Source organism: Dipodomys merriami, unplaced genomic scaffold (assembly GCF_024711535.1).
Source record: "Dipodomys merriami isolate MVZ:Mamm:240054 unplaced genomic scaffold, mDipMer1.0.p SCAF_19, whole genome shotgun sequence".
In the NCBI taxonomy this organism is placed as follows: domain Eukaryota; kingdom Metazoa; phylum Chordata; class Mammalia; order Rodentia; family Heteromyidae; genus Dipodomys; species Dipodomys merriami.
In genome coordinates this window covers 2,790,139-2,805,803 of record NW_027203270.1, presented here as the reverse complement: position 1 = coordinate 2,805,803, position 15,665 = coordinate 2,790,139, and the positions used below count along the sequence as shown (strand labels likewise).

Sequence of the window (15,665 nt, the reverse complement as noted above, 5' to 3'; positions counted from 1 at the left end):
TCAGGAGTCTGAGACCTGAGGACCATTGTTTGACACCAACTCCAGGGAGAAAAGTCCCTGGGAAATTCTTATCCCCCATTAACCAGTGAAAAGCTAGGAAGTGCTTCTGCTTTATTGTTTTTTTCTTTTTTGTAAGACTCACTTCTAGTGAGTCTTAAAAAATAAAAAATGCTGGTGGTATAGTTCAAGTGGTAGAGCACTTGCCTAGCAAGTACAAGGTGCTGGGTTCAAACCTCAGTATTGTAATAAATAAATAAATACATTCTATTTTTTTTAAAGCTGCAAGTAGAGGTGTGGCTTGAGCATTATAATATCAATCTTGACTGGACAAAAAATAAGCAAGAGTGCCAGATTCTGAATTCAAGACCCAGTATCTCACCTCCCTTTCCCCCCCCCACACATACATGCCCAAAAAAGAAAAGAAAAAGAAAAAGAAAATGAATGACCAACCAGTTGTGTGCCTAGCTCCTGTTGCATTTATTGGAACCTGCTTACTCAGCAACCCACCAAGTAGCTTACAGGGAGAGGGCCAACACTTAAGACTCCTACTATGTAATCCTGGGATTATCACAGGGCCGTGAGGAGGGAGGGGTAGGCAGATGATGATGGGGGAAGGGTCATTAAAGACAGAGAAGAGAGACCAGTGAACTGGTCAAGACCTTTGGCTTGGCAGGGAGCTGCTCTGGGCTTTGGAGCCTCTCCCTTGGTCCTGGGTGTTTGTGGACATACAGGTGAATGTGTGAGTACGTGTATGTGCTTGCAGGTGTTTGAGTTGAGGGGTGGGTAGAGAGGTCCGAGCAGTTGGCATCAGGGTTTCTTTTCCTTTATTCTTTCCTTCACTTTCTGAGGCTCAAATTGGATGAGTCGCAGGATTTCCTTATTGGCGAGGGTCCCCTCAATGAATTCTTCTTCTGTAAGTTTATCTGTGTGTAGAGGAAAACCATCAGTCGAGAATGACATTGAGGCACAATGCCAAATGTAACTGTATCTACTGTAAAACTATTGAATACCCAGTGTCTTTATGGCTTCTTCCCCCAATACCTCCATTACTCAGCCCTAAGACCCTCAGACAATCCCCTCTTACCTCCCAAGCCAAGAACAAGAAGGCAAATGACTGGAACTTTGGAAATCTCTAGGATACCCCTACTGTGGATTCTACTCCTGTGCTTTGTGTCCCAGGGGGTGCCCACTGCCTTGCTGATCATCTCACATTTAAACAATTCATACTGCTAGGTATTTCCCTTGGGATACTTTTAAAATTACTTCAAGTCTCAAGCCTAGAGTTCTGGGACTAAGCAAAGCAACTAACCCAGATAACAGGCCTAGAGTCTTTGGTAGGGAGCCGGGGACCATCCCCTCCCCCTTGGGGGGGGGCAGAGAAGGAGAGGTGAAGGGTCACCAGATGCAGAGAAGCCTTGTTGCATACAGGCAACCCCAATGAGCTCCAGCTTACAACTCCTCTGTGATCCCTTCCTGTGTACCTGCTCCCATGTCCCCTGCTCTATCTCCTGGGGATAGAAGAGAGAGAGCCCTACTCCTTAGCCAGGCCCAGCTTCCCAGGGTTTTATAAGTGGCTCCATGCAGCTGTACAAATGTCTCTGGGCCCTTCCTCTGTGTGCCAGATGTTAGGGAGCTTAGGGGATGAGGCCATTGCAGGGAGCAGAGGGTGGAAGGATAGAAAGGTCGTGTCCAGGAAGTTCTGCATATGGTAGGGAAAGACAAGCCTATAGAGAGAGAAGTCTAAAATAAGAGCAGGAGGTGTGGTTCAAGTGGTAGAGCACTTGCCTAGCAGGCAAAAAGCACTGAGTAGGATAGAAAAGAAAAGAGAAAGAGAAGAGCAAAGGAGGGAGGGAGGGAAGATGGAATAGAGGGAAGGAAGGAGGGAGAAAGAGAGAGAGAAAGAGAGAGAGAGAGGTCTACATAAGTGCTTCTGTCTGTTTATGGTAGTAGGTTCATATAGTGCCTTGCATATAGTAGGTATTCACCAAGGTGTTACTGCTCTGAATTTGATTTCTATTGATCTGTGTTCTGATCCGTTGGGACATGCTTAATCCCTTTGGGAATTGGGGTCCAGCACAGTTCCTTGCACAAGTCTGGGGAATTAAATTTGGATTTTACAATTCCAACTGCCCAACAAGTACTGCCTAGATCCAGAAAGTCCCATTCCACCCTCATAGCCTGCCACTCTGGCCCCCCCACCATCTCTAGATGGGCCACACAAGAATGCATTCATCAGTGGCAAGAGCGATGTGTGGGTCCTCCAAATTGTCCCCTCCTGAGACCTGGCCTGGGTGAGCTTTCAGACTAGCAAATCACAGGACAGAGAAGCCAACACCTGGACATGCCCAAAGAAAGATTAGGAGAGAGGCTAGAGAACTTGAAGAGCTAGGATGAAGTGCCACAGGAAGGCTTCTTAAGTAGCCTGGGTTCCTGCAAATGAAGGGGAAAATCTGCTCAAGGGAGAAGCATATCTGGGGCTGGGACCAGGCACCCAGAGAGGGGTCTGGGCAAGTTGGGCTATGTGAATACAGGGCTGGCATGGAAGAGGGAGGACCTTAAGTCCTATGCTTCCCTAACTTCTCCAGTGACTTTCCCTGACTTGGTCAGAACAGCCCATCATCTCTGTCTGTCCTGATTTGCTGTCCTATTTGGGGGCTTTCTTCTTGAATACTGGTGGGACAGTATCCCAGGGGGGCCATGCTGGCTCCTCAGATATGTCTGGCCATGCTGTGCTTTATTAAATGAGACACTTCTGATTGTCCATGACTTGGGTGCTGTCTTCTCTTTAAAAAAGCAAAGTGATAGGAAGGAAGTGGAGCTGTGGCTCAAGTGGTAGAGTGCTAGCATAGAGCAAAAGAAGCTCAAGGAAAGAGCCCAGGTCCTGAGTTCAAGCCTTAGAACCAGCAAAAAGGAAATCAGATGATATGGCACCAAACAGGCTCTGTATTTCCACACAGAAAATGCTGGAAGCCATATCCATATGACTATTTATCAGTCACCATCACTTAGAGCAATCACTTTCCACGGTTCTCATTTTTCATCATTCTGGCTGCTTGGCCTATGAGCTTGTGGTCCCTGCCTGACCCCAAGTTCTCTGGTACATCTTTCCATGGACCAACAGGCTCATAAGCCTCATCTGATGAGCTCTGGAATACATCATTGCTTTCAGCGTAAGCCCACAATTCTCCTGGGTAGCTTCCAGCCAATGAGCAGAGCAGAGAAGGTTCACTGGGTACCCTTCCCCCTCCACCTCCCTTGCCCCCAGCTTTGCCAACACTGTCCTAGAACATCATTGCAGTATAAACATCTTTTTTCTTTTCTTTTTCTTTTTTGGAGGTACTGGGGTTTGGACACAGGGCCTCATGCTTTCTAGGCAGGAACTCTAACTACTAAACTTCTACCTTCCTCCAGCCTTCTAATTTATTTTTTCTTGCTGGACTTGGGACTTGAACTCTGGCCTGGGCAGTGTGCCTGACATTTTTATGCTCAAGGTTAGCATTCTATCACTGGAACCACAGCCCCACTTCCAGTCTTTTGTGATTAATTGAAGATAAGAGTCTCATGGATTTCCCTGCCTGGGCTGGCTTTGAACCCTGAGTCTCTGATCTCAGACCCCTTAGTAACTAGGATTACAAGTGTGAGCCACTGGCACCTGGCTTCCTCCAGCCCTTTTTGTATTGGTTATTATTGTGATAGGATCTTGCTTCCTGCTCATACGTGGGTGAGGTCTATGATCTGCCTGTTTTAGGCTTTCTGAAGCAGCCTGAAACTGTGATCCTCCCAATCTCTCCCCTGTCATTCTACAAAGCTAGGATGACAGGTGCACATCACCACTACACATCCAATTGTGAATTGAGAACTCTTACAATTTTTTTTTTTTTTTTGTCGGTTGTGGGACTTGAACTCTGGGCCTGGGCGCTGTCCCTCAGCTCTTCAGTTCAAGGCGAGCGCTCTACCACTTGAGCTACAGTGCCACTTCCAGTTTTCTGGTGGTTTATTGGAGATAGGAGTCTCACAGTCTCTCCTGCCCGGGCTGGCTTTGAACCGTGATCCTCAGATCTCAGCCTCCTGAGTAGCTAGGATTACAGGCGTGAGCCACCAGCGCCCGGCTTTCTTACAAATTTTTGTACTGGGGCTGACCTTGAACCATGATTCTCCTATTCTCAGCTTTCAAGTAGCTAAGATTACAGGTGTGAACCACCACGGCCTATCTCAATCTAGACATCCCTTACCCAACCCTCCCTCTTTTTCCTTTCTCCCTAACGGGGTGGGGGGATGGGGGGGAGGGTAGATCTGAATATTAGTCTAATGGTTTTCCCAGTCTCCTTTAGATACCTCCCCATTTCCTTGTATGGTCTTCCTCCCAACAAATCCCTAGCAATGTAGTTTAAATCAAATTCATGTTTGTGGAGCATCTTGGAGGATCCAAACGAACTCCCTAGTGTTCAGACACACTGAGATTCCAGTTATTAGGGCTGAATGTTCAAGGATGGCTAAGCTGAACTGTAGTCTTGATCTTGTTGTGAAGAGAAGTATGTGTTAAAACAACTTCCCTGGAGTGTCTAGAAAATAGACTCTCATTTAAAGAGAAAGTGGTTTATACTTTCTCTGAGCCTGTCATTTGAGTACAAGTAGCTAATGAATTTATTGATTTTACATTTTACTCTCCCTTAAACAAGTAGATCATTTTTACGAAAACAAAAGATGTTTTCCATCAAAAGCACTCCTAATTTAGGGCCTTTCTTTTCCACAAGGAACCCCATGTGGCCCATGAGTTTTGTCAGTGATGGGGTGTGAGGCCACTGTGTTGGCTTTAGGGCGGTAGGTTTTCTGGTCATTCCTCCCTCCCCCAGCCCCCACAGACAGCCCTGGTCGTGAGCAATGACCCCAGTGCTGTCTGAGTGCTGTAATTCAGAAGAAGAAATCTTGCTGGGATCCCTAGGCTGAAAATTAAAAAAAAAAAAAGGAATTCACCATCATCTTTCTTTCCAAAGAACGTCCAAATCTTCTCAGCCCGCTTTTCAGGGGTATTTTCATCATCTGGAAGGTGTTTCACATCCTCAGGGTTGATCATTTTGAAAATAGCCTGTACCAGAACAAGAGAGAGAATTTGTTCAAAGGAGAGGAAGGAGATGACATTTCTGGGTTAGCTCAGGCCCTTATGCCATACACAAAAATCCCTGTACACCTAGGATACAACGATATACACCCCTAGCAGAAAACATAGGAGCAAAACTTCCTGGCATTGGTCTTGACAATGATTTTTATTTACTTGGCCGTGACCCCGGAAGTCAAGGTGACAAGTGGGGTTATATTACATATAGGAAGTTTTGATTTGCAAAGAAAAAAGCAAAATGAAAAGGCAATGGACCTAATGGGAGGAAATATTTGCAAACTGTCTCTCTGAGAAGGGAATTAATATCCAAAATATAAAAGCAACAGCAAACGAGCAAATGATCACATTTTTAAAAATGGACCAAGGACCTGGATAGTCATTTCTCCAAGGAAAACATCTTAAATGGCCCACAAATATATGCAAAGTTGCTTGACGTGATGAATCAAAACCACAATGAAGCTGGACATTAGTGGCTCACGGCTGTAATCCTGGCTACTCAGGAGGCTGAGATCTGAGGATTGTGGTCCAAAGCCAGCTTACGCAGTAAAGTCCATGAGACTATTATCACCCATTAGCCATCATAAGTAGAGCTGTGGCTCAAATGATAGAGGATTATTCTTGAACAGAAAATGCTAAGAGAGAGTACCCAGGCCTTGAGTTCAAGCCCCAGTACTAGCAATACAAAAACAAGCCAACTGCGATAAGGTATCCCCTTACCAAAAACACTAAAATAATAGGTTGTTATTAAAAAAAAAACACATACACACACACACAAGAGATGGATGGGGTTGGGGGTAGAATTCAGGAGTATAACACTTGTTAGTATGTGCAAGGTCCCAGGCTTGATCCCTGGGAACACAGACACAAAGACAGACAGACAGACAGACAGACAGACAGACAGACAGACAGACACACACACACACACACACACACACACACACACACGCATGTGATAAGTGTGGGGGAGAGGGTATGGAACAAAAGGTGTCCCAGTTACACTGTTGGTGGAAATGCAAATCAGTATAACCACTAAAAACATATTGAGGATGTTTTTGATCACCCCCAACACAGATTCCCTCTTTAGTGTTCAAATACTCACTGGAAGAGCAGTCATCCTTTAACGTAATGGTCCAAATACAAAGATCCAGGTCTACCTTTCCACTGAACCAAAACTCCTGGGCCAGGGCTGGGGCATCTGTGATCTTTGAAGTTCTTGTAAGGGATAGGGAATGTGAGGAAAAGTGAAAAGGGCTTCTTACTGAATACTTTTCTGTACCGGTGGGATTTTCTGATAATGTAGATGCTATCCAAAGAGGCTGATCTTGAACTGACATTCCTAAAACCTCAGGATTCCTCGTTCTGAGATTATAGGAATGCGCCACCATACCTGGCTATAATTCCTTTATTTAAAAAGAGGAAAAAGAAAAGAAAACCTGCCAGTGATGATAACCACAGCAGTCCTGAGGTTATATAGTACCACAGACCCTACAGTTCCCAGGTTTTAGAGCACCAAATGGCTTCTTTAGGCCCAGGTAGTACTTAATCTTAGCTCCCCAGCAAGACTGAAAACTTAGTTCATAATGGCTAATATTTCTTCAGAACAATTTTTTTCTAAGCATTTTTACACTGAGACATGGCCAGAGTTATCCAGTGGCAAGCAGATTCTAACCTAGGCAGGTTTTCCCCCTTAGAACCTATATTGTATGTTACAGAGGCATCTGCCCGTTTTGCTGCTAGACAATACTGGGTGAGGCTAGAGAAGGGGAGAGAGAGATCCATGAGACTTTCTGAGATCTTCCAAGGGTACCGTACGCCCACATTTATCCTATAGAGGGATCCAGCTGAGCTTTGGGCTTAGGACTCCTTCCTACCACTCTCTCCTCTCTCTAATCAAGAAACCAGGTGGATGGAGGGAAAAATCCACAGTGCCTCTAGAACTGAGACATCAAAGCAGGAGATGAAGTGGGCTTGATGTGCTCTTCCAGTTCCATGTGGTTGGAATTTAATTGGATCAGTAACACCAGGGCCAGCCAAGCCTAGGACCAAGGTCACAGTGCTGAGCAGGCTCAAGATGCAGGCTGGCTGCTGTGCTGGCATGGTTGTTGGGAGGCTACTTGTTTCTGTTCAGTGCCTCTGCCTCCCTGGAGATACCCTGGAACAGATCAGGTAGAACCAGTAATGCCTGGGAAATGAGCTTGCAGTCCTAGAAGATCAATAGCTTTGAGGAGAGCCCTCTCAGACCACTGATGGTAGGAGAGAAATGCTGACCAGGAAGTCAGTGCCAGTGGTTCAAGGCAGCAGCCTGGCTTGGCAGCATCCCCCCCCTCCAGAGTTGGCTCCCCAAGTTCCAGTCAGTCCTGCACTACAAGCCAAGCAGGATAAACAGGCATGATGTCTAATGTTGTGTGTGGCTGGCTGCCTGTCCCATCTTACTTCTAATGGGGGTGTGTGTATGTGGCAGGCAGATCTCGAAGATCCTGGGAAAGGCCACAGAAATCAACAAAGCCTCACCCTGAGCCCAGGGAAAATATAAACTTTTTTTCCATAGCCACATTGCAATGTCAGAACTGGGACTAGAACTCATTATTTCTGACTTCCACACCAGGGTCCTGCTTCATGACTTTGTGATCAGCAGGGACTTGTTGCTACCTGGCACAGTCTCAACCATTAGTCCCCATTCCTCCCTTCTTTCTTCCTTTCCTCTCATCCCTCTTTTCTCCTTCCCCTTCTTCCTGGCAGAGCACCAACTCCTATGCCTCTGCAGGGCCTTGCACCCATTTAGGTCCCATGCCCTACCACCCAGACAGCCCACCACCAATTGGGAGGAGCTTGTTCTGCAATCTGTACTGAGACTGAGAGGTTGATACCCATTTTTCCCTTAGCAGGCACCCAAGCTGACCTCTCAGGATGACCTCCAGTTGCATGCTTGGCTATTTTATTTATGATTTCTCCTAATAAGGGGGGGGGAAGAATTCCACTAATAAAACCATGATTGCAAATTCACACAACAGTATATAAAATATGAAGAAAAATATTCATTTCTAATAGGGATGGAATTTTAAGAATAAAACAAGTGGCATGTGGTTTAAAACCAGTAAGGAGATCTCAAAACCAGGAAACTGTACATGCTAGAATAGAAAAGTGAAACGCTTAATGTGTAAAAGTCTAGAAATGTTTTAATAACTTTATAACATTTCCATAGTATGATTGTTTTTTTGTGGCAGTACTTGTGTTTGAACTCAGGACGTTGTGCTTATTAGAAAAGCACTTCATCACTTGACCCATGCCTTCAGCTCTTTCTTAGTTATATTTTTCTAATAAGGTATCTCCATCCAGCCCATTTATGTCCAGGCCAGCCTGGACTCTGATTCTCCTATTTACACTTCCCTAGCCAGTAGAGCAGATGTGCACCACCACACCCAACTTTGATTAGTTGAGACAAGTTCCTGTGAACTTTTTACCCTGACTGCCTAGACAATCTTCTCACTCTCTGTCTCTAGAGTAGCTAGGATTACAGGCATGAGCCACCATGCTCAATCTCATAGGATAGAATTTTAAGTAGCTCTTAAAAATATTTTTAAACCAGTCATGGTGGCACGCACCTGCAATCTCAGCTACTTAGGACACTGAAGCGAAAGGATTAGAATTTGGGCCTAGCCTGGCTACATAGTGAGACTCCACTGCAAAACACAAAACAAAAATGTTCTTGGAAGAATGTGTAATGATATTTCATACTCATGATGAGAGAGTTACTAAGTAAAAAAAAAGGCTGGGAAAATGATGCAAATATGTAAACCCAGAGTTGTTTAAAAACTACATGGACACCAGACTGGAAAGATGTGGTAATTGTATTTTTCTGTGGATGTAGGAATTGAAGGTGATTTTATTTTCTCCCTGACTCTTTCTACATTGCATGGATCCCTTACATGTTAGACCAAAAACTATTTTAAAGATACATAAACTAAGCCAGACACTGGCAGCTCCTACTTGTCATCCTAGCTACTCAAGAGGCTGAGGTCTGAGGATTGCAGTTCAAAGCCAGTCTGGGGTAGACAAATCCAAAAGACTCTTATCTGCAATTAACCACCAAAAAGCCGAATGTGGAGATGTGGCTCAATTGGTAGAACACCAGCCTTGATTGGAAAAGCCAAGTGAGAGCTCCAGGACCTAAGTTCATTCAAGCCCCAGGACCAGGGCAAGAAAAAGATAACCTAAAATATTCAGAACAAATGATCTGACTTAGGAAGCTTCAGGTAAGGAGCGGGGAGGAGGCTGAGGACACTGTGGGCATGGTTCTAGAGCCTCATCTAGAGCCCGTGACCTGAAAAGCCCAGATGTAGGGTGCGGTGATCGTTGTGTGAGGGCCAGAATCTACATTCCTCTCCTCCCTCCGCCAGCTGGGACCTCTTTCTGTTTCAGGTTTGAGACATGCTATGTGTTTCAATTGAATGTGGACTGCTGAAAGTTTTGAAGGATATATTAATGAAGAGAGGAAAGGAGAGAAGAGAAGAGAAGGGAAAGGAAAAGGAGGGGGAGGGGAGCGGGAAGCAAAGGAACAAAGAAAAGGAGGAAGGGAAAGGGAGGAGAGGGGAGAGGAGGGAAGGTGGAAGAAAGTAGGAAGGGAGGAGTGGAGTGAGGGAAGGAGGAAGAGAGGAAGGAAGAAAGAAGGAAGCAATGGTGCCAGTGGTTCACAACGGTAATCCTAGCTACTCAGTGGGACGAGACCTGAGGATCATAGTTCAAAATCAGCCTCAGCAGGAAACCCTATGAGACTCTTATCTCCAAGTAACCACCAAAAAGCTGAAAATGGAGGTGTGACTCAAGTGTTAGAGCCCAAGCTTTCAGAAAAATAAAGAAAGAAAGAAAAGCTCAGGAACAGTGTCTAGGCCTTCAGTGCAAGCTCTAGACCTGGTACCAAAAGAAAGTGTGGGGAGGGGTGGGGGAGGAGAAGAAGATGGAAAAAGGAGAGAAAGGAGAGGAAAGGGAGGAGAGATGGAATGTGAAGGGGAGAAGGAAAGAAGGGAGGGAAGAAAGAAACTCAAAACCTTCTAGCCACACTCAAGTTGTTCTTTAGGAAGCCTTAAGGTCTCAGGAATGCCCCTCTGCTCCCTTGATCCTTACACAGCCCCTCCTCCTCACACAGGCAGGTGTCCCTCCCATCCACGCTCTCCACGGAAGGGTGTCCCACGCAGGGAGGGGGAGGTCGAGGCAGGAGTGGAAAGGGGCGCAGGGGGAGGGGTGCAGAGACCCACCATGACAATCTCCAGCACTTCGTTCTTGCTGATGGCTCCGTTGCCATCCACGTCGTACAGGGAGAAGGCCCACTCGAGCTTCTGCGTGGGCTTGCCCGCCGTGGTCATGTGCAGCGCGATGACATACTCTTTGAAGTCCAGCGTGCCATCGCTGTTGGCATCGAAGCTGCGGAACACGTGCTGGGCGTAGGCCTTGGGGTCGGCGTCGGGAAAGAACTTGGCATAGATGCTCTGAAACTCCTGGCGTGTGATGCGGCCGCTGGGGCACTCCTTCAGGAAGGACTGGTACCAGGCGCTCAGCTCCTCCTCGGTGAACTTGGTGTTGAGCTGAAGCTCCTCCAGGATCTCCTTGGACAGGGCCCCGCTCTTGCTGTTCCCCATGGTGAAGGCGGGTGGGCAAATGCGGGCAGAGGCACCTGTGGGCTCCCTGGTCACTTGCAGCACTGAGCTGCCCTGGGATGGACAGTGGGGTCCCTTAGCAGATTATAGGGATTTGCAGCTGGTTCCTCCCCGTCCCTGGATGGGGAGGGGCCTCCGCCCAGAACCCTCAGGAGATTAAAATAAAGAGCTGGGAGCTGCCCATCACTTCAAAGAAAGGCCTGTGCAAAGAAAGGCAGGAGAAAAGGGAGACCCAGGGTCTCCTCCCCAGGACTCCTGGCCAGCCCTCCAGGCACAGTTATGGTCTCTGGGTGTGCTCCACTGTGAGCAGGAATGGAGCCTCTTAATGCAGGGCTTAGGAGCCTAGGCTCCCAGACAGCTGGGTGACAATTTCAGCTTTGCCAACTACCTAGCAGTGAGAACCTTCCCTTCCCTTCCCTTCCCTTCCCTTCCCTTCCCTTCCCTTCCCTTCCCTTCCCTTCCCTTCCCTTCCCTTCCCTTCCCTTCCCTTCCCTTCCCTTCCCTTCCCTTCCCTTCCCTTCCCTTCCCTTCCCTTCCCTTCCTTTCCCTTTTCCTTTCCCTTTTCCTTCCCCTTCTCCCTCCCTTTCCCCTTCCCCTTCTCCTTCCCTCAGCTCTCTTCCCTCCCCTCCCCTCCACTTTTTTGCTTTTTGTACCCATAGTGAGGCTTGAACTCAAGGCCTGGGCACTCTTCTTTAGCTTTTTAATGGCACCCTAGCCCAGCTCTGGTGACTTATGCCTGTAATCCTAGCTACTTAGGAGGCAGAGATCTGAGGATCCTGGTTCAAAGTCAGACCAAGCAGAAAAGTTCGTGAGACTCTTACCTCCAACTAACCACCAGAAAACTAGAAGTGGAACTGTGGCTCAAAGTGGTGGAGTGGTAGCCTGGAGCAGAAAAGCTCAGGCCCTGAGTTCCAGCCCTACGATTGTCAGAAGAAAGAAAGGAAGAAAGGAAGAAAGGAAGAAAGGAGGGAAGGAAGGAAGGGAAGGGAAGGAAGGAAGGAAGGAAGGAAGGAAGGAAGGAAGGAAGGAAGAAAAGAATGGCACTGTACCGTCTGAGCCACAATTTCACTTCTGTTTTTTTGCTGGTTAATTGGAGATAGGATTCTTACAGACTTTTCTGCTTGGGCTGGTTTTGAACCTCAATCCTCAGGTCTCAGCCTTTGAGTAGCTAGGATTACAGGCATGAGACACGGGTGCCAGACAAGGCAGGTTTCTTAACCTCTCTCTGCCCTTACACTTTCCTAATCCCTTACTTCAGTCCCATCTTGGCTGAAATGTCCCATTCTCAGCAAGGCCTGTGCTGACCGATGACTCTATGTACAACAGCATAACCCCACTCCCCACTCAGCCTTGCTACCACCACGTTCCAAACTGTGCTCCAAGAAGGAAGGGGTCATGTTCAGTTACTTCTCAGTTGCCCTCAGTTAATATTTGCTTAGCGAATGGGCACAGTTCACTAAGTCAACTAGTGTAATCTGCTTTGAATGGTTCAAACCTGCTAGGCACCAGTGGTTCACACCTGTAATTGTATTTACTTGGGAGGCTGAGATCTCAGGTAGTTTGAAGTCAGCCAGGGCAGAAAAGTCTGTGTGACCTTTAGCTCTGATTAACCAGCAAAAAGCCGGAAGTGAGCGTGTGGCTCAAATATTAGAGTGCCAGCCTTGAGAAGAAAAGCCAAGTGATAGCACAAAACTCTGAGTTTAAGCCCTAGTAATGCCTCACACATGTGTGTACACACACACACACACACACACACACACACACACACACACACACACACATACAAAATTAAATCTGGCATACAATGAATGGTAAACATCGGACTCTGACTTCATGAAGGTTCATGAACAGCTTTTGGACCTGATGATGGGGGTGGAAGGCAGCCCCTAAGACCGTCTGTTTCTCATGGTCAATACTGTATTCAATAAATCACATGAACCATGCAGCACATTATCATAGTACAGGTTTGTGCCAGAGGTCTTTGCCCATCTGAACTGTATGCTGACGTGTGTTCTGAGCACATTTTGGGTGGGTGATGTTATGTTAGGATGCTCTGAAAGTTAGCTGAACCAAGTGAAGCCTTTTCTTTGGTGGTACTGGGATTTAAACTCAGTGCATCATACTTACTAGATGGGCATACTACCACTTGATCCACTCTCCTCAGTTCCTCTTTTTGCTTTCCATATCTCTCAGATAAGGTTTTAAGCTTCTGCTTATGGCTAGGCTATGACTAAAACCCTTCTATTTATGCTGCCCATGTAGTTGGAATTAGAGATGTAAACCACTGTACTTGCCATTTGGTACTTGCCTCCCAAGTATTTGGGAGTACAAGTATGTGTTAATATCCCTGGTCTCTAAATGCACTTTTAGGGTGGTTTTGCAGGTTTTGAAATCTGGGCCTCGTATTTGTTAGGCTAATGATTTTCACTGGCCCCAGTGAAAATCGACTTACTCCACAGTCCACCTATTTCAGGCTTCCTTTCATGTCTGGGATCACTGGAACAGGCCAGCATGTCCCCTTACCTCCTTGGAGGTAGAATCTTGAGGAATTTTCTGCCTGGGCTGGCTAGCAACCATGACCTCCTCAATCTCAGCCTCCCTAGTGCTAGAACTACAGGCATGAGCACCAGTGCCCAGTCTCCAAACACATTTTGAGTTCCAGTAGCTTCAGCTTACAAGGTTTTGTCAGGATGTAACCCCATTGTAAGTCATGTGCATTTGTATTATTTTATTGTTAGTAGTCATCAGTCACAAAGGACCAAAAAGTAAACTGCCTACAAGGAGGGGCCAGTGAGGGAAGCAGGTGGCCTGGGGAGGCAATGGGGAATGAGACCTGAGTCCACTGGAGGGGGTTGCCAATGGATGTGGCCATTTGTGAGGGTGTAATGAGTATTTTGGAAGTTTTGTCTGTGATTCCTGGCTCAGAACTCTTAAAGCTCTTGTTATTTCCCAAAAGGACTAGAACAATGTTGGGGTGCTTTAAGTCTCAGAAATCCACGTCTCTCTCTGACCTGCCCTCCTGTTATCTGTTTCTTTTTCTTCCTCAGGTTGGGTCTAGAAACTAGATGTGCTCATCAGCAAGGCAGGTCATAGGAGCTAAAAACAGATCTTAATCTTTGTCTGCCTTTCTGTCTTAGAGCTGACCGTAAGGGATTCTCTGACCTACCTTTTTTTATTGTAGACAAACATGGAGACTCCCAATTCAGAATGGGGGGTGATGCTGCCTGGAAGAAATAGCCTTGTTAGGTTTCCCTACCCGGTAGGCAAATGCAATCTCCATGTAAACCCCAAAGGTAGACACATGGAGGCATGTAGGAAAGTGAGGGAGGCCAAGAGGGCGGCATATGCCAAATTCGCAAACTGTGAGATCTATGATTGGGTTCTTCCAGGCCAGCCTCTGTGCATCTCTTCATCAGGTGGCTTCTTTGTGTCCCCTGAAATATCCTTCATGCCTGAAATCCTAGCTACACAGGAGGCTGAGATCTGAAGGTTGTAGTTTGAAACTAGCCTGGGCAGTTAAGTCTCTGGGAGTCTCATCTCCAATTAATCACCAAAAAAAAAAAACACCTTAAAAAAACCCCCCAAAACCTAGATGAACTGTGGCTCAAGTGGAAGAACGACAGCATTGAGCAAAAAAGCTAAGGGGCAGAGCTCAGGCCATGAATTCAAGCCCCAATACTGGCAAGAGAAAAGAGAAATCAAGAAAGAAAGAGGGGGGGAGGGAGGGAGGGAGGGAGGGAGGGAAGGAGGGAAGGAAGGAAGAAAGGAAGGAAGGAAGGAAGGAAAAGGAAAAGGAAAAGGAAAGGATAGAAGCAGGGGTGGGGGTAGAGATTCTTTATAGTAAATGAGGAAATGGCCTCAAGTGGGAATCCCTGTTTGCACCCAGTCAGAGCTTCCAGAGGTCTGGGCATGTGATTGTTTTGGAAGTTGGCAGTGTCTTGGGGGCTGAGCCCTCAGATTAGCAGAGGGGTTCTGATGCTGTCTCCAAATGGACAGGATCAGAACCGAATTGGATCACAGCATTGCTGGCCTCTTCCTCAGAGTGGTGTCTGTGCTGCTGGTGGGGAGAAGCCTCCATACCTTTTGGGGTCACGGAAGTGCCCTGTATTTTGATTGGACAGGAAGAAGGGAAGCTGGATTTGAGTTTGTTTTTCCTTTATGTGGTCAGAACAGTGTTGCAAGACTTTAAAAAAAATTACCCAATAGAAATCAAGTTTTCAGGGGCTGGGAAGGTGGCTCAGTGGTAGAGCGCTTGCTTTGCATGCACGAGGCCCTGGGTTCGATTCCTCAGCACCACATAAGCAAAAAAGAAAAAAGCCGGAAGTGGCACTGTGGCTCAAGTGGTAGGGAGCTAGCCTTAAGCTGAAGAGCTGAGGGACAGTGCCCAGGCCCAGAGTTCAGGCCCCACAACTGGACCCCCCCCCCCAAAAAAAATAAATCAAGTTTTCAAATGTAACTTAAAACTTTTAAACTTTGTCAATTAATTAATAGTGGGCCAAACATGATATACCAGTGGCTCAGCTTCAGCCTGCAGGTTTGTCTCTTGGCAGCATGGCAGGATGCTGGGAGCCAATTCCCAATAGTACATATTTGCTCAGTGAGTGGACAGATAAACAGTAAGCTGGAGGAACTCAACATTGCCCTCCAGGATGGGAGTGCTATCTCCTCTTTGCTAGGGATGAGGATCTTGAAGAACAAAGCCCCAAAGTCTCCAGGCAGGGAAGTGGGGTTTGGATCCTGTTTCCTAAAAGGATACTGGTGGGGAGAGCAAGAGAAAGTCACTCGGCAGGCCCACTGTGTTAGTCAGCTTTTTGTCACTGTGACAAAATTCCAACTGGAAATAAATTTAAAAAGAGGAAAGTTTTGTTTTGGCTCATAGCTTTGGAAGATGCAGTCCG

General features: G+C 46.7%; 1 protein-coding gene across 1 annotated transcript; it reads right to left on the bottom strand.

The window, feature by feature from the left end:
* Nucleotides 1–543: 543 nt before the first annotated feature.
* Rcvrn (recoverin) lies at nucleotides 544–10,824 on the bottom strand. Its single transcript, XM_070026721.1, has 3 exons — nucleotides 10,369–10,824; nucleotides 4,975–5,086; nucleotides 544–923 (listed from the first exon to the last, which is right to left on the bottom strand). The coding sequence occupies exons 1-3, from the start codon at nucleotides 10,747–10,749 to the stop codon at nucleotides 808–810; spliced, it is 609 nt and encodes a 202-aa protein (XP_069882822.1). The 5' UTR covers nucleotides 10,750–10,824; the 3' UTR covers nucleotides 544–807.
* Between the last annotated feature and the right edge of the window lie 4,841 nt (nucleotides 10,825–15,665).

What these genes read in the sequence shown, in the direction of transcription:
- Rcvrn (XM_070026721.1), bottom strand. Translation starts at nt 10,749, where the DNA reads ATGGGGAACAGCAAGAGCGGGGCCCTGTCCAAGGAGATCCTGGAGGAG. An exon ending in AAGTGCTGGAGATTGTCATG is followed by an intron (nt 5,087 to 10,368) that starts GTGGGTCTCTGC and finishes GTTCTGGTACAG; the next exon opens with GCTATTTTCAAAATGATCAA. An exon ending in CTTTGGAAAGAAAGATGATG is followed by an intron (nt 924 to 4,974) that starts GTGAATTCCTTT and finishes CTCTACACACAG; the next exon opens with ATAAACTTACAGAAGAAGAA.